The sequence below is a fragment of the Argiope bruennichi genome, chromosome 10, assembly GCF_947563725.1.
Source record: "Argiope bruennichi chromosome 10, qqArgBrue1.1, whole genome shotgun sequence".
Lineage (NCBI taxonomy): Eukaryota > Metazoa > Arthropoda > Arachnida > Araneae > Araneidae > Argiope > Argiope bruennichi.
Window position 1 is genome coordinate 95,887,817 of NC_079160.1, and position 25,870 is coordinate 95,913,686.

Consider the following 25,870-nt stretch of genomic DNA (forward strand, 5'->3'; position numbering starts at 1 on the left):
TGAAGCTATATCTAAATTATATATATTTTTTTAAAATCAAATTAACTAATCCTTCCTGCGAACCATCTGATCGCTTAAAGCGATTAATCAGAAATAAAAAAAACACTGCAATTATATTTAAGTAGCTGCTTATTAACAACTCCATTATTTCACATCATTTTCACTTGAGTCTTGTTTCTGTCAAATCCCGTTATTCGTCATTATTTAGTATAAAATTCATTTCTTAGTATTATGATTCCTCTTTAACCATCTGGTTGCTCTGCAAAAGTGAAAACTCTTAGTTATTGAAAAATAAACTTTGCAGAATTATTAGAACATGGAAAAGATATTTTACAACAATTGTGAGCAGTAATTCTACTGAAATAAGAATAAGAAATTAAAAAAAGATAATAAAGGATTAAAAGTTCCTAATATAAAAATTTTGAAAAGGATTTTTATTTTTAGTCTTTTAAAAACCAATTTATATCATTTACATTACGCAGACAATTCTTAAATTTAAGGAAAAAAAATATTTTATTTATTATTTGACATGATTTTTACTGCAATGGTTATCTGATCATAAATAATAACATTTTTCTTTCATTTTGATTGGATAAAACATTTTCTGCGCGAGAATAATTTCAATAAAAAAACGCTTTAATAATAAACATTTCTGATATGTATAACTTTACAATATACATTTTATCTTACTAATAAAATAATTTTAGCGAAACATTAAAGACATTAATTGTTCGTTCATTCAAATTTTCTTAATACATTAACGATTTTATCTTCATCGTTTTCATTTCGTCCATTAAACAAATTCAAACAAAGTCTAACACCATTCAGAAACATCCTCAAAAACTATTTTTAAGAAAAAAATATTTAATATTTCCATTTCAAATCAATAACAATCAAAAAGAACTGACAACACATTCTTTTGTATAGGAAAATCCTGGAGGAATTTTTTTTTCTTTGCAATTTATGTGACAAAGATTCTAACCGTGCTTTGAATTTCAATAAAACTAATAAATTTAAAAAAAAACCTTCTTTCGCATTATTTTGTTCTTATAATTCTTATGAGATTATCGCCAAAGAATGTTTTTTTAAGAATATGGAATAATTGAATTGAGTATATTATTTTTCTCATAGGTCTCAGAGCTTAGAATTTGACACCATTCTTCCCGATAACCCCCAAGAATACGACAACTTACAACCCCCTAAGCACAAAGGTAAGATGTTTGTTCATTTATAGATATTTAATGGATGTTTTTTAAACATTACTTACAAGAATTGGTACTTAAAATAATTATTCACATTTAATGGTGATAAAACCAAAAACAAATAAAAATATGATAATGGTGATAATACTAAAAACAGATTTTTTTAATTAAAAAGACATAGATCTAATTTTATAATTTAAAAAAAATAAAGAATGCATATTGTGTTGTAATTTAAATGTATACTTCTAGGTATTATCAGAATGCTGCTGAATTTCATTTCAACCTAAAGCAATTGAAATGTGTATTTTAAAAATGAAATAATGATGTGGTTTGTAAATGAAATTGTGTAAAAGAATTGGCTATTAAAAGTAGCACACACAGAAGTTTTAAAACATGTTGTTTAAGTTCTACAAATATATAAAAGAAGAATAAATATTTATCCTTTATTAATGATCATTATATAATGTTATTTTATATGCACAAATTCTTATTGGTCTTTTTTCTTCTTGAAAATGAAAAGGATTTTAAATTGCTGAAAAGCTTAAATCCTAATGCCGTTGTATATTTGCCGAAATTGTACATTAATTCATACCTATCCAATAACAGTACAGATTAAATTATTTAAATCAATCGAATATTTTAAATTTTGTAGAAATAGTTAAATAGGTTTCTAAGATTAATAATTAGGAATTGTTATTTATAGTTTAGTTCTTTTTAAAAATATTATTTGTTTCCTAAAAAGATTTAAAGTAAACCGCTATTTACTTCTGAGTGTCATCATGATTTTTTTTCTCGTACTTTTAGAAATTTGGTTTAATTTTTGTAGCCACAATCAAGTCTTTCTCAACTGGAAGTTCATCAAAAGTTCTTTTGAGAATTTTAATTTTTCATGCAATTTTCATTTATTTCCTTGTGTACGATAATATATAATGTCATAAGCAAATAATCTTTAGCAATTTATTTTTTTAATTAGTATTAATTTTTCAAAAAAAATCATAATATAATCAACTATTAATCATAATATAAGAATATAAATGTACACGAAGTAAAGGGTTCATATAATACAAATGAAATATTGCTACAAGCATTATTAAAAGAGTAACTCATTTTTAACGAAAATTTGTGACCTTAATTATTTGAGGCTAAATTGCATCATACTTTATCTTCTCATCTTCATGTGAAAAACTTATATCGTTCGTTTCACAAGAAAAAAAAACTCTGGAATTCCAATGCAATACTAAGTAAAGCATTGATAATAAATATCAAAACTTTAAATCTTTCACCAAAATTAAGGTGAAATAATAAACTAGTATGAAGTTGGTTTCTAAAATATGTTTAATGTTAGCAAGGAGTTTAAATTTATTGATACATAATTGTAAATTGCATTGGTTTCTTAAAAGTAATTATCATTTAAATTTTAATTGTATTTATTATTTATAAGCACTATGCAATTACTTGAATATTCGCATTCTTACATAATTTATAAATGAATTGGAGGCAATAATTTAATACGAGGAAATAATTAAATTAGATATTTACAGCTATTTGATGAAAATCCATTGTATTTAATTGCTATTAAATGAAAGCTAAAATTTTAAATTTGTTATGATAATATTTCACATAAAACATATTTTTTTTTGTAGTTCATTATTGGCACAATGTTGATTTCAAGAAACATATTTAACAATGTAATAATAAAAATTCCTACATCGATGATTGCTATTTGTTTGAACTTAAGTCCTTATGAGCATATGCTCATGGATCATACAATAAATTTTTGATCCTACACCTCAGTTGTTTGGATTCAAATTGAAAATGAACTAAAATAAGATTACATTTCATTTAATGAGTTTTGAAGTTTTGTATATTTATTCTATTGCTAAATTTCTCATCTGATATGAATATATTGACTGGACATTCCCCCTTATAGCAAAGATTATTTTTTATTTCCATAAGTTTCTTTCTGAATTAATGAAAATTTTTATGATTTTTTATCGATAGAATTTATTTCTATTAAGTTTTCATTCCTCACTTTTAAAAAGTTGAAATTTCTAATTTTAAAAGAAACAAATATTTCACCATAAATGGTTATCCGAAACCCATGAATTAATGTCGCAATATTTTAAACTGAATTCCAAACAATTTTCGTCTAAAATGCAATGAAAGAAATGAAAATATAGAAAGAATATAGAAGAATTATATTAGTATATTAAAAGACGAGGGATTAACAACTGCTCATATTAAAAGAATTGATGCTAAATGTATATCTTTTTCTATCATATATATTCTATGATTCATAGAAAGTAAAAAATGACACAAATTAGCAAAACTCTTTGAAAGATTTGTCAAAAATTGTTAAGACTTGAATTAGACATTTGTTTGGTATGACGCAGTTAGTGTAATCGCGCCTGTTTGATAAATATATATTCTTTCTATAATTCATATTCTTTGATTCATATAAAATAAGAAATGACGCAAATTGACAAAAACGCTTTGACGAGCTTATCAAAAAAATTTTTAAATTCGAATTAGTTATTTGCTTACTATGAAAGTTAGTGTAATCGCGCTTTAGTGATAATCTCAGATCTTTGCTAGTGTACTGTGAAAATTTTAGCGTATTTGTCAAGCGAATTCATCAGAGATTCAAAGTACATTCGCTTTGGATTATGAGGATGAAATAAAGAATGGTAATTGAACATAAAGCAAAACTTGTAGCATTCTTGCTACAAACTTGTTCTTCAGTAGCATTTGATCAAGCAAGTGTGTAGTGATTTTTTTTTCAAGTAGGTGAAATGCTTACCAGTGACATGATTTCTTTTCTTCAGCGATAAATTAGATCATCCTGTGAACATCATGTTCTAACATATTTAAGACATGGTAGACTATTAAACAAGTGCGTGATTTCGTCTTAAAAAGTCACTATTCATTATTACAAAAATAAATAAATAAAAATAAAAGAATCTTTATAAAAGCAATAAAGAAAATATTCGAGACATGTTGTTTGAAGATTTACACAGAAAAAGGTTTCTTCAATTCAAAAGTTCGTTTTTGCTTCGAAACAATGGCAAACGAATTTCAGAGACAAAGCTTTCAGCCTGTGAAATACTTAGAAACTTTTTGAAATAGATGCTACAGATGATGAACATGTTGTTTTACATATCCATATCAAAATGACAAAGATTAGAAAAAAAATTTTAAAAAATCATCACAAATCAAAAAAGTATTAAAACTAGTAAAAGTATTATTAGATATTAAGAGTTCTCTGCACAAAAGATGTGCTTAAAATGCAATTATTTAAATGTTTTGATGTCCGAATTATCACTTTCGTTTGGATGGCTATAAACCATTGGAATGTAAATAATTTATATTTGTTACATTTCCACTCGATAGAATCTAATTAACTGCTCATAAATTTTTGCCAGAAAATAACATATATATGTCGAATCCTTCAATGCATTGACATCTTCATATTTCTCATTATTATCAAAAAATGTTAACACAATTGTTACGGAAAATTACTCTAAATTTCGAGCGTCTGTAGTTATACGGTGACACAGACACCAGGCCTCAATAACAAATAACGAAGTTCATTAACACGAAGACACGAATACACAGGTGACAAAACACAGCCGAGACGCACACAAGTAATACAGATCAGCAGACTTAGAACAAATAGCAGTCCACAAATAGTAATCGGTAGCTAACAACTAGAGCACACATAGCTGCCAGACAGAAATCAGCAAGTGGAGAAAATCCATGTAGCCATTCACCAGGGTCTCTCCAAACATCTGATATTCTCCATTGTCTCCTTGCTTTAGCTGCAAGCAACTGCCAACTCTCTACGACTGGGCATTAGTTGGACTCATCCAACTAATGCATCATTGACTTAACACACACTCACTATTACATCGATTTGAGTTTGAACTGTCGGCCTTTTGTAACTTCCGGAGCAGGGCACAGAAGTTTCTCGAAAAATAAAGCATAATTATCTTCCAAATGATTCTATTGCCAAACTTCTTATTGATTCTAATATTCTCAATTTTGTCGCCAAAGCCGTAAAATTTGTCACCAAATCGCCAAATGGTCGTTCACGCCGGGGATCATTGATCAGCATTTAATAGAGCTGACTGTAAAACAATCTTTCCTATGATGAAACTTTGTTGTGAAATATATTATAACCTAACAATAGTCTGATTGCTAGGTTAGTGATTTAATACCTAAGTTAGTGATTTAATACCTAACAATATTTTACTTTCACGAAATTTTGGGCAGTGATATTTTTGATTTATTTCGAGAAATTCCAAAATGTGGAACAAGCATTCAAATAATTACTAAATCATTATATTAAATGTATTGAAGTCCAAAATATTTATTCAGTTCAGTTTATTATATTACTCTTCATCTACATTTGATTTAAAATTTAATGAAATTTATACATTCATTTCTAAAATATCGAAAGGAGGGAGTATCAAAATATAGAGTTTGTTTCAATTTACAGAAAATATTCTATTACTTAAGTATTCCCATGCTTTAATAGATTCCTAAGACACATATTACTCTTCCAACTGCAAAAGTATTATGGCATGGAACCGTTTTTAAAATGCATAAAAAATTACTGGCAGCAAAAAAATATGTAAAAATTCAAAATTGAATTTTGGAGATACATCTTAAAGTTAAATATGATTCGAAGTAATATTAACAAAACGAAAGTTCTCTTTTTTCCTAGAAATATCAATTCAAAATGGAACCCATTCATTTTAAAATATTAAATCTGATTCGGAACAATTTTTACGATACATTAAGTAATGACTTTTAAAGATAAAAAAAGACCAATATGTCTCCTTTTTCAAAGCTTAAAAAGGTTCTTCTATTTCTTTTTTATCAATCAAATAAAGCGATATAGAAAGATCCATCTTAGATCAGGAAGAAAATTGTATTTTATCCCTCATTTCATTCACTGCGCTATTTGGAATTCATCCGTGTAATACTTTAATGTTATCTTGAAAGATTTATTTTTCCAATTTAGATTCCTCAAATGCGTGGTTACGCTAATGAAAATCAAAATTTGAAATAAAGAAATGATCGAATGCTTCACAACAGTATTGAACAAATGCAGAATTTTTTCAAGAAATCATTTCCAAGGATATAAAAGCTGCATTTTGGGGAATTAAGGGGGGGGGGATTTGTTTGGTTTTCTTAAACATTCCAATTAGTATACCAATCATTTATCAGTTATAGTACGCAGGATCGGTTTAAAACATTAATTTAAAAACATATGAAACATAGACTGAAAACAGAGTTTGTTTGTAAAGTATATTGTTGCTCGCTTGGCGGCGTGGCGGTTTTCGGTATTTTCTGAACTTGCGAAATGCGCAATACTCGGCCACTCTTTTGATAAACTGGCCAATTTAGTTTGACATTTCAATATATCCTTAATATGTTGCTTATTTATTTAAAGTTTTGTCTTTTTTTATTTTACTAACTCTGTGAGAATATATTTGACTGTTACTTTGAACATCCAATATCCATGTTCACACATAATATGATTGAAGTAGGAATTCAAAGCTTGTAAATATTTTATTAATTGAGTGAGTATATAAACACAGAAATATAATTAATTATACTTAATAAAATGTTAATTAATATTTTATAATTAATAAAATTTGTATTTTTTATAAATTTGCTTATTTAGTAATTTTTTTTAATCATTTTATTTGTGGCCCTTTGCTCAGGCCAGTGACTTTAGGCAGTTGTCTAGACGGCTCCTTCTTATGAGAAACATGCAGCACTTCCGAGAAGTGATTGCTCCAAAAAAAGGCGACCACTTCGTTTATGTCATATTCTAGAATTTTGAAAATTAGAGCTGATAAAATAGCTTATGATTTTCCACCTCTTTTTAACTGGAACGTTAAATTATTATATTCATAGCTGATTTCATATATAGATTCATTATATTTCATAATATAAACAATGAAATTATTAATTATTGTGATCAAGTTCTGATCGAATTAATTCGGAAAGGAACTTTTGGTAATTCTAATTTGCTGTTTCAATATCTGACCATTAATGTTTAGATGATTTAAAGGTGATAAAGTACACAACTATGAAGTGAAAATTGTATTGCGTATAAACGTTTAAATAAGTTTGATGTCTGAAAAGGGATAAGGTACACACCTATGATGTGAACATGGTATTGGAGACAAAATTCGGATTAAACAAGAAAATTATGGTTAAGTGATTGAATGACGATAAAGTACACATGTAAGAAGTTAACATTCTCTTGGTATTGAAGACATAGATTAGGATAAACATCAAAATTATGGTTCGATGATTGAAAAGCGATAAAATACACACATATGAAGTGAATATTGTCTTGGTATTGGAGATAAACACCAAAATATTTTTTAATTTATGAAAAAATCCATATTTATGCTGGACGAGTAAGTTAGGCACGGATCGCTTATTTTTTTATAACTGTTATATAATTATGCTTTATTTAATATTGGATACTTCGTGTAATTGGTCGATGTTTCAAAGTTAAAAATTAAATAGCAAATTTTATATATACGACACTGTTAATCTTTTTTCCATCATTGGTTGAAACAGGATCAAATGTTTTATGGCTGCTTCATGTAAAATCAACTTTGCTTAGCAAACTGCAGCGAGCAAAAATATCATATAAGAAAGAAAATAAGAATTCCGAAAATTTGGCAGAAGGATATACTAAAAAGCATATGAAGAAAAGCAATTTAGTCCTAGAATCCTTAGAATATTTCATCAATTTTCTTGTTTTTGGTCTCAACGCTCATACGGATTTAGATGTTAAAAGGAAATCTTGAAGTTAAGTTCAGTTTAGTTATATTAATATCGCGTCTAAAGTAACGCCAAAGCTATTTTGGGACGGTCCTCGTAATTTTGAACAACTATCATACGCCATCCCTTTCTCCAAACATCCGCACCACACTAGCATTTCATGGCATTAAGGCACCATTATGCTTTTAGTTCCTGAGTTCTAAAAATTGCATTTTCAAACTGTGCAATCATGCACACACACAAGTAAATTTATTCTTTTAAGAAGACGAAAATGAGATTTCAATCGATCTCATACACTTTTAAGAAAGAAAACTCACGAAAGTTTTGTGAATGTAAAATATGACAATTTAGAAATCAACCATTTTTTTGTAACTGTAAATGGAATAGTCTTTGTGTAAAATGAAATCCATTTCTAACTTTCAACATGCACTGGTGTGCAAATCTTAAGAAACAATGTAAATTTTAAACAGGTAGCCATTGCAGAAAAGAGGTTATAGCGATTAGTACAATGAACACGCAATTCAGTAGAAAGGTGATGCGTGTGCAAATGTCAGGAACGAAACATCATAGGCGACGTAAGCGTACGCAAAACGCGTACAGTCGGCGCGCACAGCTCAAAACTACAAGGAAAAGAAGAAGGGAGGCGCAACTTAAGACATTCGCTGCAAGTGCAAGTGAAGTGCAAGCCAGTTTTTTAGTGAAATATGGCTAGAAGAAATCTCCTGCATGACTTTACACGTGGAAAAATGATCGGAAAGCTGGAGGAGTTGCGCAGTTTGACCAGTGTAGCTGAAGAGTTCGGAATAAAAAAAAAGTGTCATTTCGCGTGCTTCGAAAGCCTTCCCAACCATAGGTACAGTTGTTAGAAAAGTTGGTGGTGGCCTCCCTAGGAAAACAACTGCTGTGGATGACCGATATATCATGCTGCAGGAGAAAAGAGCCCAATATCAGTGAGGAAGCGCCACTGCTCAGCAACTGTGTACAGCAACGGGGCGACAAGTGTTGCGGTTTACTGTGGCCAGATACCTTCACGAAGGTGGCCTATTTGCCCACCGTCCTAAATGCTGCATTCCTTAGAAAGTTATCCATCGGAGACACTGTTTAGAATGGTGTAAGGAGCGCAAAAACTGGACATCTCATCAATTTAACCGCGTCCTCTTTACGGATGAGAGTCGTTTCAGTGGCACAAGTGATTCTCAATGCCAGTTGATTTAGAAAGAAGTAGGGACATGGATTCATACCAGTAACATCATGGAAAGAGACCGCTAAGCTTATCCTGGAGATATCGTCGGGAAGGCATTATTCTGAACGGGCGGACAGAGCTCCACGTTTTCGACAGAGGTTCTGTAACCGAAGATCGCTACTTTAAGGAGTTGATCCTTCTCTATGTTCGTTTGTTCCGATGTGCTAAAGGACCAGACTTCGTTTTTATGGATGGCAATACACGGGCGCGCCTGACTGCTGATGTTCAGCAGCTACTGGAAAGTGAAGATATAACTCGAAAGGATTGACCAGCATTCTCTCCTGATTTAAATCTCTTAGAACATGTGGGGGAGGCTTTGGGGAGACGTTTTACAGTAAGATTACATCCTCCTGGAAACATCCAACAACTGAAACAGATGTTGTTTGAAGAATGGGCACTCTTACCTCAAGAACTTTTGGACAATCAGGTGCTGAGTATGGAGAGACGGTGCGAAGCAACCATTACAGAAAGGGGAGGGCCTATCTCATAGTAAGGAGCATCTGCTTGCTGTTCTTCCTCTTGGACAGACAATCATGTGTAGCTATACTATGAGCTCAATAAAGCCTTTTTTTGCATGATTCCATACTATATGCATTATATTCATTTTTGCGCAGTTATGCTTTCGTCATCTTGCAAGTACAAAATACTGTCTCTTATTTCTGAATTTCATGTCTCTTTGATGATTTTTCGTGGAGTTATGGCAAAAAACGTACTTGTTACTAACGTTTTGCATGTCAGTGTATATGCTGTATATGTATATGCTGCATAGGAGGAGAATTTTAAAATGTTATACAATAAAATAATTACAGACAAAGATCAGCAAATTCTATTTGCGATCCATTGACAGATGTGATTCTGTCATTCGTAAGAAGTAGAAGAAGACAGACATATTTCTCATCAAGCTTTATATTTTCTAATAAAACTATAGTAGAATTTTACGTTCTTACTATGTTCCAAATGGTAATTTGAACTTCATACAATACCCGCACCCACGCCACTCAGGATATATTTCATTCAATCAACGCATTACCCACATCACCACCTATAGGATATTTCATTCACGCTCTGCATTACTCACATCACCCCCACAAATGCATTTCTCTGATTCTACGCATTTCTCATGCCACCGCTACCGGGACATTTCTCTCACACCAAGAATTAATCACATCAGTCATTATTCCCATGAGCAAAACCACTATCCCTAAAAGACATTTCACACGAACAACACATTACACAAAATCTCCCCAAAGACAAACCATGCATTACTCGAACAGCCATCCCTCTTAAAGGCAGTTAAAACAAATCATTTACTATCCAAATCAGTCGAATATCAAAGAATTAATCACATCAGTCATTATTCCCATGATCAAAACCACTATCCCTAAAAGACATTTCACACAAACAACACATTACACAAAATCTCCCGAAAAACAAACTATGCAATACCTGAACAGCTATCCCTCTTAAAGGCAGTTAAAACAAATCATTCATTATCCAAATCAGTCCAATCTCAAAGAATTTCACACAAACTATGAATTACCCAAACTTTTACAAAGACAATTCACACAAACCATACAGATATGAAGTTTCCATTCATCCCATACATCTCACACCTTTACGAACTAGGCACAATTCTCACATTCACATAGTACCCACTCCATTTATAATATGTGAATCCAGTAATCTTTTCATGTATCACCCACTCCACCGAGACGGAAGCCAAATTTATCGTTCAGCATATTATACTGTCTCGATTTACGCATAAATTTCATTCATACAAAACCATCATTCTAAAAAGCTCACATTCCATTCCACGCCAAACGCATCACGTCACTATTGCGAAAATTCTTATTGCATTCATTTATCACACTCGTTGTAGCAACATAATCCTCTTCGGAAATCGCCATGCATTTCCCGTGTTAAAAAAATTTTTCCTACATATTTTCTTGATCAGAACAAATATGTTTAAATATTATTGCATGTTTCCATCCAATTCCCTTGCAATCCCATATGATACATGAAATGTAACTTGAAATCCCATATATATTATACCCAGCATATTTCACCATATCGATTTCTGTATTTCAGAAAGGTTACATATGCAAAAGAAATGCATATAAAATGCAACTGAAACATATTATCACTTGAATTTCATAGTCAGCAAACAACCGAACCTATCTAAGATGTCCAACTTTTAATCTCATCTAAATGCATATGTTAGTGTTACAAAATATACGACGATTTGAAATGTGTTCGAAATTCGAGGGCTTTCATCTACATTTCAAAACTGATATGGACCCAGAAGAACGTAAACATATTTGCTTTATTTTCACACAAATAAATGATTGAAATTTGTGACTAGATGAAGAGTTGGCAATTTCAGAATGGAAATTATTTTAGAAAACGTTTGACTTGTTATTTAAAATAATTAAGAGACTTTAGTCTTGTGATAAAATAATATCTTCTTGTAATAAAATAATTAAGGGATAGATTGACAAGGGAAAAATATCTTACTTTAATAAACGCCTCTTTGATGTTCCAAAAATGAAAGTAGTTACAAAGAAAAACATACTTCAGGTACTGATATAATAATACTTATCTCCTTATCAGTTACTTTAGAAATATTTTTTTTTTTCATTTTTATAAAACTGATACAAGAGTTTCAGCATTAGAGAATAAATATTCTGTAAATTTAAACTTGGTAATATTTAACATTTTAATTTCGTTTCTATAATTTCTTTGCTCTAATGATTAATGGGCGAAAAATAAACTGTCAGACTGAAGAAAAATTAATGAAGATTTTTCATAGGAATTAACAACATCTTAGATACATTTACATTTAGATACATTTTACGACTTTAAGAAATATTATAAGATTTCGTTGCTGTATTCCTTATTCTTAACGAATAAGTTTTCAAATATTTTGTACTTGTCATATTTCTTCAAGTTTTTAAATATTTTGAGGAATTACTTAATAATTCCTCAAGAATACTAAGTACATGAAGATTTAACTTAGTAATTACCCACATATTAAACACTTTTTAAAATTTCAGAAAATATGACAAGATTTCGCAGTTGAATTCTTTATTCTTAGCAAATTGTTTAAATATTTTGAGGAATTTCGCTTATATATCTATTTATGGAAAAAATTTGGCCAGGATTATTTTTTTTTAAATTCTCTTAACAATCTCCTTGCAATTCATATTTGCTTATGCCCTTGGAATTGCTATTCCTGTTTTTTAATGTATGTGTAATAAGGTACTTCATCTATATTTTTTTAACTATTATTTTTATGTAGCAAATGTTTGCATTCCATGCAAAAGAAAGTTTAGAAAATTTCAAATGTCAACCAATTATTCTATTAGTCTTAAAGTTTTTTGAATATCTTGATGGCTAATAATGAGAATAAATTCCCACATTTTGCTAATTTAGAAAAAAAAGTAATCCTTAAAGCTTATTTCAAACCTTGATTTTTAATTGTAACATGAAGCTTTTTTTAGAATTTATCGGCAAAATTATAAATTGAATCTGACAAGCGCTAGATCATGTAAATTCTGTTTCTTGCCATGTTATTTTAAGGCAATATTAACTAACTATTTCAAGATAAGTATTTCCTACTAAAAGGGAAAAAATCATGTAACTCCTGACACTTGACATTTGTTGTCACAGATGATTCCAGATCAAGGATATAGAAAATCATCAAGTTAAATCGGGAACAAGGCATGACCTGATTCAGAATTAAAAAGGGGAAAAAAGCCACCCCAACGAATATAATATAGCCGAAAAGGATTGAGATCTTGATAGAAAAAAAAAGCAAATAAAAAAAATAGTAATAATTTCTCTGCTTTTCATCCAAAATTGTTTATGGTTCTGCCAAGCTCAGAATCAGCAAATGCCGTGTTTAGGGTCAGTAATATCATCACCACTCGCTCCGAAAATGGTTCACGGTAGAAAGGAAAAATCCATTTATTTTTATGATTAAAATTTAGTACTAGCGAAAATCGATTTGATCGTTTGAAAGCGAGGTTCCAGGTTTTGGTTAAAAGTATTATTCTGATAATTACAAAAAGTGAAAGCACAATCATTTTTTTATACGAGAAAATATATGTGTCTTTTGGAAGATGTTATGATTTTTCTTTATTTTCATTATAAAAACTTTCTCCACTTGGCTTTTTAAGACTTCATATTTGTATGTATGATGATATGGACTCAGCTTTAAAAATAAATTCTTTTAGATTTGAAATTTGATTTATTACGTACCTGCGAAATCTTGTAAAAATTATCTATCATTTTTTTATATCAATGTGTATAATAAATACACCCAGAAGCACTAGAAAACTGATATAGCCACCTATTAGATGGCTATATTAGTTTCACTCGAAATCATATAACATAAGCTCCCTTCGAGTAGTCAAAATTACTACAAAATGACTTAGCAAGATTTCTAATATTGTGTGACGGTATCTGTAAGGCAACTTGTTCTATGTTTCTTATATGATAATCTTCATTTCCTTAAAAGAACAAGGATATAGAATTATCTTTTTTATGTCATGTTAAAAAGTTTTTCAAATCATTTCATGTATTGATATCCAGGAATTGAGTATATTTTGGAAGGCACAATTCAGAAGAGTGCTCTTAAAGAACTCAGTAGAGACTGTAAACATGTATGGATTAACTCAATCGTGGTAGATTTGTTCAAACTCAATAAAACGCGCACAGTATATGAATATGTGTAAGTTACTGGAAAAGTTGATAATGTACAAACACATTGTCAAATTCTGAAAAGGAGTTCCGTGTCATGCCAACTACATGAATTCCAAACAATAACAAAGGTTTCTTAACTTCGAGGGGTCTTCTGATTAAATGTGAACCCTATACGCCTCATACCATAAAAGAATCTTCACCAGACAGAAGACCTTCCTATAAAATGCGGAGCTCTTAGCTTAATGGATTCGTATAATCTCAACTAATATCGTAAAAGACCATAGCTACTCCCCTAATGTTATAAATGTTACCCTGGAATTTTCAGAACTACGACCATATGACTCGGCATATTTTCTACTAACATATGAAGTTATATCCACAGTCATATTCTTGCACTGTAATCTGAATTTTCTTAAAGGAACAAGATCATAAAATTATCTTTTGTACAATACGTTCAGAATATCCCATATAACTTCAACTATTCCTGCCCTGGGATCGGATGATGCAAATAAGACAAGTACTGTGAAAACGCACACAGAACATGAATGAGATGTACAAGTAATGCAAATAATGATGTTGATCAACCGGTATCTTGTCAGAATCTTCTGTAAAACTGTAAAATTATAAAAAATTTCATATCACGCCAACTACAAACGTCCTATTCTATAAAGTTTTCACGAAATTTAAGTGTAATGTTATCAATTGGTCTGAAGGTTTATAGTTCTATGCGTATTCCTTCATACTCTTTTTTATCTATCAGGCTCCGAATATCTATATAAAAGAACAATAAGCTGTACATAGGGATTGCAATACCGGACCAAAATTTCAATACCGGTATTCGGTATTTTTTAAATCTTAATACCGGGATACCGGTTTTAATACCGGTATTAGAAATTTTGGAAAAAGAAAGAAAACACAGGTGTTTCTTTTTTTATTTGCCAATCTTGTTAGTGAGTGTAAATATCACAAAAAATAATTTGCAACTTATAAATTATAACAGTATATAATCACAAAAAAATAAAGAATCTTATTTATTTAAATCACAAAAAAGTGTAAATATCACTATTCAGTTTGTGGTACTATTACAAATTTTTGAAATGTGATCTAAAAAAACATAAGGCATCCATTGTACTGTCATTAAGCCTGAAAAGTAATTTTGTGTAAAAATTACCAGCTGTCGAAAACGCTCTTTCGCATCTACGCTAGTTGGTAGTACTGTTAGCAATACGCGATATACTTTTTCCAAGTATTTACCTCTAAATCCCTCATCTTCAAATAAATCGATTTCTAGTCGGATGGTTTTGGATATAGCTAATTTCTGTATTGTATTTTGGTTCGTTGAATTTTTTTTATTTATCGCTAATTCTAATTTTTGTTCAAGAGACAATTCCTTTTCACTATCGACAGTAGTGACATCATAATCTTCGATAATTGAACCGAATTTTGTATGTGGATAGGTTTGTGGGGAAAAAATTTTAAGAAACTTTACTCTAACTTAACTAACTTAATCAGATTTGAATTGGATCTTTTCTTTTCTTTTTTTCATTTTCATTTTTAAAATCATTAGAATTATGTAAATATCATTAGACATTTTCTATTTCGGTATACCTTTCTTCTGTGCGATTTTTCAATGTAATATATAATTCTTCAGACACTAATGTGTGCTTTTCTTTCATTGACTGCAACATGAAATTTATTGTTGCATTAGCTGTTAATAAATTAGAATCTCTCCGACATAATGCCTCAATAGTCAGTTTTATTGGAATTAGAGCTGATATAGTTCTGGATATTAAATCGAATTCACTATCTGAAAAATTAATTTACAGGTTTAAGTCGATTATTGCTTTTTGGATTGGATTTCTCAGTTTCAAAAATCGTTCCATCATTAGGAGTAAACTGTTCCAACGTGTTTTAGAATCTAATATTAACATATATTCTGTTTTAATTTCAGTTAGTATATATTTTAATAATATATACTTTTTATAGGGGAACGTTTAAATATTTTAACAATTTTTCGAACTTTATAAATTGTATTAAGCAATTCTTGATAGGTTAATATTTCATCCTCATTAGCAATATCTTCTTCAACAATTACATTGCCATTATCTTCATTGTCAATATCACTCTCACTCTTACTCTTTTCAAAGTTGGAATCCGAAGTGTCTATATCCACAGTATTTGGATTCTTCTGTTCTTTATATTTTTGGTATAATATATCTATTACTCCTCATTGAATTCCATGTGCATAGCACAACTGCTGATTTGCATCAATCAACTTTCCAACTTTTTTTATAATTGTTGCTCCATCAGTCGTTATGGATACAATATTTTCTTTCAGAGATAATCCATGTTTCGCTAATTTAAATTTAAGCAATTAATTAAGCCATTAATTAGCTAATTAATTTCGCCCGTTACGGAGACATAAAAACAAAAACGTATACTATATTGCTATGTTCGCGATACCTAAACATATAGTGGAGACAATTTAAAAAATTCTAGTAAATACCGAAAAACCGGTATTTAAACTTGTGAATACCGGTATTACAAAATTGTAGAAATGGTTCAAAATACCGATATTCGGTATCCCAGTATACCGGTATTGCAATCCCTAGCTGTACAGTTTGTACATTGGCACTTACTGATTCCCAAGATTTAAATCTATGGCAATTTAAGCAGTTGATATCTCTCATCCAGCTGGCTCCGAATAACTACATAAGAGAGGATATGTTGTCTAGTTTGTACATTGACACTTGCTGATTTCAGAGAATCTATGGCAATTTTAAGCTGTTGATATGTCCTTTATAACTGTATGTAATCTCTTTGATTCTGATCTTTTTTCTGCCGATACTTCTGTAGGATATTTCTTGTTTCACTGGATTTAATATAATAATTGGGACTGCTATGAAAATCAAGGGTAAATAAATACAAATTAAATTTTTATCTCTGAAATCGAGAAAAGGCTTCTTAGCCACGTTCCAAATAAATTACTGCCTAAACAGAAACAGATGCAGTTAATTCCTTACTTAATGTTGTTTTATAAAGGCTACTACAGCATCATATTAATTGATTGGTTGAATATTACCCTTAATTAAAGCTGCTCGTAGTTACCAGATTTTATGGCTTTTCAGACTACATCATTTTTTTAATTATGAATGGAACAAAGGCTTTAAATAATTAATGTTTTTAACTGCCGTAAAATAAATAGCTTAGATTTTAATCGATCAACTATGTAGTTGGCTATAAAATGTCAATTATTAAGTCCTGTACTGGAGCCAAATGTATAGTACTAAACATAGTACCTCGAGCTTTTATTTTATAAAAACAATGTCTTTTAGATTATGATCATGGGTTATAAAATCTCTTGAAGAAATTTATGATTCAATTTATTGATTAAATTAATCAGCGATTAATTTCACTTTTAATTAGTTTTCCACTCATCTGAATATTAGTTATATAAGTAAAAGTTAAATCTTTAAATTGTTTTAAAATGCTCTGTTTGATTGCTTTAAATGAATTACAGCAAGTATAAGAAATTATAACAGAACTGCATTATTTTTTCAAAATGGATTGCGTGAAATAGTATATCCATGATATCTTTTACTCGTAAAATTATCAGGTACAGGCTGAAGCATAGGAGACATAATTATTTATGAATTTATAATTAGAAGCAAAAGTGCATCAATTGAATGTTTTTTTTTTCATTTTTGGAATTATTATTATTTAAAATTGATTCTGCTGATCGTATTTTATACTAATGAAAACTATTTAAGAATGTGCATCAGGATATAGCACATGATAGCTGCTTAAAAATTGGCATCAAGATACAGCGAATGCTAACTGCTTACGAATGTGCATCAGGATACATACAGCACATGATTGCTACTTACGAATGTGCATCAGGATATAGCGCATTAACCTGACTTATTAGAATACTTTTTGTCAAATGCTATGTATTAGAAGATTTTTTAAAGTATTTTTATTTCCGTTTTTCATAATTGTAATAAATGTAAGCTTTTATTTAATCCACATTTCTACAGAACTTTGTATAAATCAGTTCTTAAAATAGCTGCTTCGAAAGAAAGAAAAACAGAAAGAGTATCTTTTTTTATTCTTTTTTTCTATGCCCTAAAATGAAAGTTTGAAAAATGGGAAATCCGTTTGAGGAATGTTGCACTTTTAGTACTGTAATGACCTGCACGTTTGAAGAAAATGCTTCCAGAAGCCATGAAGATCCATTAGAGGTGAAGAAGTGATGCGTTCGTCTCTTTTAGATTCAATCATTTTAAATTCAAAGAGGAATGACAGCGAATGGCCTTTTTGGCCATTTTTCATTGCATGGTTGGATTTGAAAAATTTGGCTGGTCGCAAAATTTCTGGTTTGGGTCATCGAAATTTTATTTTTGTTGACAAAATTACTCATTATATCGCTGGCTATCTTTAAAAAAATGATTTTAAATTTATCACTTTCTATTATATGCTTGAAGTTTAAAAATTGTAGATATAGTTTGAATAAATAAAAATAAGTGTGAAATCTGAAAATTTGTCGAAAATCTTAGATAATATGTTTCTTTTTATTTTTCAAACAAATGTAGTGAGTTGGCAAAAATATAGATTTTTCGGGAAAACATCGAAAATATATTGCTCAAACATATTTTCGAAATGAAATATATTACTCAAGCATATTTTCGAAATGAAATATATTGCTCAAACATATTTTCGAAATGAAATATATTACTCAAACATATTTTCGAAACGAAATATATTGCTCAAACATATTTTCGAAATGAAATATATAACTCAAACATATTTTAGAAATGAAATATATTGCTCAAACATATTTTCGAAATGAAATATATAACTCAAACATATTTTCGAAACGAAATATATTGCTCAAACATATTTTCGAAATGAAATATATAACTCAAACATATTTTCGAAACGAAATATATTGCTCAAACATATTTTCGAAATGAAATATATAACTCAAACATATTTTAGAAATGAAATATATTGCTCAAACATATTTTAGAAATGAAACATCATTGTTCAAACATATTTTTGAAATGAAACATCATTGCTCAATAATTTTAGTCTCTAACACATTTCTTTATAAAACTGTTGATTTTTTGTTTTTGAGTTCAATCTTTGAGAAGTTATATTGATTTTTATAATTTTTTATTTTTATTTTTTCAAATTCCGAATTTAGATAAAATTCTACTGGTAGAAAATTTAATAAATGCAAAACCCATGCATAGTTATTGTTCCGATCTCTATATGTTGTGTAATTCCCGAATTACAGAATAAATAGTCCGTCCATTTTTTTAATTGATCCTTTTATGTGATAAAAATTGAAATTTTCTTGCTAATTATCATTGATCCTAAATATTTAAAATCTGGTCAGAAATAATTTTCCCCTCATCTTGGGAGCACAACAATACGATTTTTATGATATTGGTAATATTTTAGGGAAATCATGTGATAAACTTTTAACTGGAAAGCTTTTGCTCTCTAGCTATATTTAGCAGTATGGAATAATGCAACTTTAATATAAAATTTAAGCCGTATTTCTCCCAATTTTCAAAACACTTTTACTGATAATTTTTGTTTCATAAATATTTTTTAATTCCACTTTATACAAATATTCAAAATTATAAGCCTTTATAAGTTTTTTTTTAATTCACCGCGAATAGTCACGTACCGAAACCTGAAACCTTAATGTATCACTTGGATAAAAATTATCACATATTGTATGAAGTAAACAAAGTAGCAATATCAGATATTAAACAAACCAAATTAATTCAAGTATGAACATAATTATCAGTACCTGTCACGTCTTCTCATTTTAAACCGTTTTTACATTTCGTTTACACTTTAAATTAATTGGAAAATCAAAATATGCTTGTTTGATATATATATATATATATATATATATATATATATATATATATATATATATATATATATATATATATATATATATATATATATATATATATATATATATATATATATATATATATATATATATATATATATATATATATATATATATATATCACGAAGACAAGGTGTAACTTGATTAGCATCAAATAAAAAATGAATTAAAGAAATTACGCCAAAGCAAATGATAAATTATTAAATATATCTTTGCTTGTGGAACATCGTTCCCAGTTTCCAATAATAATACAACATTTTCTAGATTGATAAACATACAACATAATAATTCGACATTTCTTCTTTATATTATTGAATTTTTTTATTTTATATTATTCATTAACCTGAAACCTCTATAGAACATTCGTGATATTTATTATTTAAAATTTTAAATGTATTACACGTGCGTATTTAATGTCCTTTTTATTACAGATATTAAGAATTAAAAAAAAAAATAACTGCGTTATCTATTGCAGACGAAAATTGTACAAGTCTTTTTTCATAATGATTTCTTGCTTTCGTATCAAATTTACATTTCATATAATTTAACACTCATTGTGTATTTTTTAATTTGTGAAATTTATATTTTTAACGGGCAGTTAACGTTTTGATGAAAAGTAGACATTTGTTACATTTATCATAGCATTCGGTTGTAAAAGGTAAGCTCTTTTAGGTCAGATCACGCTACTTTAAGCTACAATATGAAGAGGAGTAAAACGTGAGTGCCCCGCCTCCAACCTTCTACAATACAAGGACACTTTGTCTACTATAATAGCTTTGGATTCACCATATCCATATGCAAAACATTTCTTTAGTAGATCGAGACTCGATTTTAAGATCTTACCATCTGATGCTGCATCACAGATTATATTATAGCTTTATGTCACAATCAGATTCAAGTGTATAATCGCATTCTGCTTTTGACAAATGTGTCTTAGAACATGTAGCCTGACGCTTGTCATACTAATGAGTAAGCATATTGACCTCGAATCAAAACGTTTTTCTTCCTTTCTTTCTGGCATAAGAATTGGATAGAATATTGTAAACATAAAAAAAGTCGAACTCAAGATTCTGACAAATCTCCACGCCTCGCACCATATTTTTTGCATTGTGTTTATCTGTCCATCCATACATGTGTCTGTTTATCTTTGAACACGACAATTCAAATCGCTTTGAATTGAAGAAATAAACGAATAAAATTATATATATATAAATATACATATTAAATATATTATATATAAAATATAATATATATAAAATATTAATTGTTCGGCAAAGAAGATGCTCAAAATGTATAATTCGTAACTATCGTTCACCAATGCCATGCAATGAATAAACGGCTTTATCCAAGGTCCACAATTTTATGTCAAGGAAGTGGAATAAGAGTCTTATTGGAGAAATGCAAGAAAGTTGCGAAGAGACCCCTCCCGCTGGCTTCAAATCAAATTCAGACTTCTGTTTACTATATTGTAAGATAAAAAAGATTGAATTAGAACTGAATTTTTAAAATCGGATTTCAAAAAGTGTTCTTCATTATTCTTCGAAAGTATAATGTATTACTCGAAAAGTATATACAAATGATAGTTATTTAACATTCTTTTTCCTTTTAGGTGAGGCAACCGTCGTGCGCTTCCACGTAACTGTTCTCAGCCTGGATACAATAGATGAAGGCTCAATGGTAAGTAATGATTACTTCATTGATCAGAATTACTTTACAATGCATATATTTCAGGCATTGTGTATACAGCAGTTTTGTACTTATATTTAACCATTAATAATATTTTTATAAAATGTATTTGTGGCTGGACGGTATAGTATTTGATCTGAGAGTCGTATAATCCGAAGACACTACTGGGGAATAACTAAAATATCTGCTTACAAAGAAAAGCAATTTATTTGTTAAAATATTATAACAGCTAACAATTAAGGATGGTTTCTCGATATAGGAAGCATACAAATTACTAATAAAACTGCTAGAGACTATTTTTATCAGTAGAAGGCCACCTGGAAATGAAGAAGAGCGCGAAAGCTACTAGAGGGAAAGATATTTCCTTTTCAATCTTTGCTGCAAAGACTCATCTGACGAAATTTCCAGCAGAATTTTCCAAAACAGATTGGCGGAACGACTAATGACCTGTATTAACGGAATGGCTAGTATACGCCAGCTGTATACCAACAGAATGACTAGTGCCGGAGTATACTAGCAGAATGGCTAGTGTTATATAATAGTAGAATGGCTAGTGTCGTATACTAGCAGAAGAACTAGTGACGTGGATAAACAGTATAGCTAGTGGCGCATAATAGTAGCATGGCTAATGTCATATACTAGCAGAATGGCTAGTGTCGCATACTAGCAGACTGACTAGAGATGTGTATTAGTAGGATGGTTAGTGACGTACACCAGCAGAATGGCTGATGCCATATACCAGCAGTATAGGGTTTGTAACGTATGCCAGCAGAATAGCTAGAGACGTGGATTAGCAAAATGGGTAGTGACGTATACCAGTAGAATGGCTAATGTTTCATTCTATGGATAGATTTTTAATAAAATCTATAAAAAGTAAAAATAGCTAAAACGACGAATTGGTACCAATTATTGGTAATAACTAAACGACGACCAATTATTGGAAGAACTATTACACCAATATTATGACTTCGAAGTAATTTTCGAAGGGGGAACAATAATTTGAATAAAGTAGATAATGAAAGTTTTACAAGTATGGAATAAGAAAACATTAAAAGACATTATATCCAGAAAAATATGCAGCCATTCCTGGAGATTGCGAATAATAAAATTATACTGATATTTTCAATGCTTATTTTTTTTGTCGTGTGACTATTTTAAGCCTAACTTTGCGCAGTAGTTTCTGAGGTTAAAGACCCCTGAGCACCCGAGGACAGAAGCCTGACTTCTAGCTCAAAGGAAGATAACACACACACACACTCGCTTGCACAACCCTTATTTACATGGGGGTTCATGCACGCACCTCACAGAGAGAATAGAAGGAAGACTCGAACCCGGAACACCTAGATCACGGGGAAGACGCGCTACCCCTAGGCCAGGACGCCAGCGAGCATTATTAATTATATGACAATAACAGTTCTCCTTGTCTGATTACAAGTTTTGCACGGCATCAAATTCCATAAAGGATTTTAGTTCATGACATAATATATGATTATAAAAATGTAAGTATTAAAATTAAGAATTTGTCCACGTAAGCAAAGTGTGTCTTCAGAGAAGAAAGAATTCTTTAAGCAGTCTTATGTAAGGAAAAGTAAAAGATGTCCTGATAAATATTAGATTTTCGCTTAAACATTTATATTGTATATTTTATGTAATTCAGAATATAATTGTCTTATTTAGAGTATTTAGTCCATAATTTTCCATAATTAATAAGACGCACTTTAGTCCATAATTAATAAGACGCACTACCCCTAGGCCAGGACGCCGGTAACGGTTATATGAAAATAATCATTGAGAAGTTGGCATAACTATCACATAAAAAAACCCCTCATATTTTTCAATTCTACTATGAAATTAGAAACTAACAATTTGCGCTTTCAGAGATTTATATATAGGCCATTAGAAATTAACCAGCAAAAGTCGTTTCATGCTAAAAAAAAAAAGGCTTCCATTTTCTTTTATTTTTAGATTTTTTTTAATAAACAAGATTATATAATTAATTTACGTGTATTTGGATAAACACCTCCTTTTTTAATAAAACGTTGCATTGCATCAACTTGAAAGAGGAAGTAGGAGATTTAATATATCACATAAAGCAATGATTCTCAAATATGGTTACATCGTTTGGTAAGTTCGTTACTTCGGTAAAAATATTTTTTTTTTCTTTTCTAATTTAGAAAACATTTAATTAATGCCATCATTAGCGATTACATCATTACGGTTTTTTTTGTTTAAGATAAGCAAAAAATTTAATAAGATTTTATGCTTTTTTAGGGTTTAATTTTCCATTATGGGATTGTATATGGAAGTGTTTTAATAATTTTTAAGCTAATTTCACAAATGACACTTAATCCCCGTTATGTTAATGACAGGCTTTTAAACTAATTCCTTGGGGATTTAATTTTCTCATTAAAATTACTGCAAGGAATTTGTTGTCTTGTCCATTAACCATGATTGCAAAATTATTAACATTAACCAATAAAAAAAATTAAATCTCTGAGTAACATATTTGATATGGTAATAAGAAACTGAGAACATGTTTATAGTAACAATATTTTTACTTATTAAGTTTTGTATAAAGTCATTTCGCTATATATTTATCTTTCTCTCGATTATTTAACAATATTTAGTTGTAAAAGTACTAAAATAACATTAAAAGAACTTCCATGAGTAAATTATTTGTTAAAATGAAGAAGATAATGAAGCAATATCACTGAAGCGTCTTAAAATAGCTTCCTTTACAAAAGATATTCTTAGCATAATTGCGATGTTCTATCCATCCTATACTACAAAATATTTATAACAAATCTCAAAAATGTAAATTTTTCAATTTTTTCATTATTAAACTATTTGCAGAAAGTTATTTTGTTGTACAGAAAATGTGTGATATTTTATAATAATTTATATCACACAGAAAATTTATATAGCATAAAGAGCAAACGCAATAGCCGATAAAGGTGATTTAAATCACTTAAAAGTCTTTCTGTAAGTTATACCATTCTATTTTTAAATTAAAGACACTAATGTGTATACCTAAATCAGTTTTTTATTATGGAACACATTTTACCAGGATGGCATCATCCCGATTTCGATTTAAGTATAACTAAATCGGAATTTCAGAATTTTTACATATTAAACATTTAAGAAAGGAGTATTGAATTTTCTCATTAAAAGCCTTGCCAGAAAGTATTACATTAAAAAAAATGTTAGAAATCATCTTATTAAAATTATTGTTATATTTCCAAGATTATATACATGTTTGGTTATTTCTTTCTTTCCAACATGTATTAAATTCTACCAATGATAGCATGAAGTCTGTTATTATGTTTTTTAAAAATGTTATCATAGCTATGTCATAAAATAATATTTTAAAATATTGCAACTATCGCATTAAATAAATCTTTATAATAATGAAAATGCAAGTGAATTAGTTATATTTCAAATTTTAAGTGAACACAACTTTCTTTTACGCAATATATAGTTTTCATCGAACGAATCAAAATGGCAATTTGAAACTGTTAATAAATATAAAAATGAAAAAAAAAAATAACTGTAAACAATATATCAAAATGTAATCCCATTTTGATATAAATAAATAATAATTGAATATTGAAGAATTGTGGTATAAACAGGATATAAACATTGAATAAAATTCTTATTAACAATAGTTTAATCATATTTCATAAATAATATATTTGGGAATTTTTGCTTGATTATTTACAAAAAGTATACAGCTGAAAGATATAAACATGGAAATTATTCTGAAAAGAAGGAATTCTGTTTCATCAAAGAAGAGAATATTTCAACAATTATAGGAATTCCAAAAGTCTGTGATTTTTTTATCCTTGATTTACAATGTAAATTATTCTTGTCTGAAAATTAACTGCACATTTATTTCTAATATAATATTTGTCAGTTAATATTTTACATCTAATATTTATAGAGTTCAGAATTATAAAAAAGTAACTTTCAGGCCATTGAATTTTAGCTACAATAAATAGATAAAGATCATCGATATCCACATAAATAATACTTTATTTTATATTAATTATTGTATTTTTGAATTTCTTATTGTATTTTGTTTCACTTTTTATATACCTTATATAATTTATTATTTCATCATTTATTACTTATTTTACTTAAATCAATCTAATCTTCGAATTCAATCTTTTTATATGAGATATTGGTATTTTTCCGTATTTTACTTGAATTCTGGTTATAACTATCTGCCTTTTTAATAAACTGCATGTTTTTGTTCATTGGAATTTTTTGTCATTTCTGAACTATATC

The 25,870-nt window shown here is 29.2% G+C and overlaps 1 protein-coding gene across 1 annotated transcript in view; it reads left to right on the forward strand.

Moving 5' to 3' along the window:
* Positions 1 to 25,870, forward strand: part of LOC129987663 (glycine receptor subunit alpha-2-like) — a 138,457-nt gene that overhangs the window by 76,520 nt on the left and 36,067 nt on the right. Inside the window, exons 3-4 of the mRNA XM_056095619.1 lie at positions 1,132 to 1,211; positions 21,507 to 21,574. Of these exons, the coding sequence (XP_055951594.1) occupies positions 1,132 to 1,211; positions 21,507 to 21,574 (148 nt within the window). The remainder of the gene's footprint in view (positions 1 to 1,131; positions 1,212 to 21,506; positions 21,575 to 25,870) is intronic.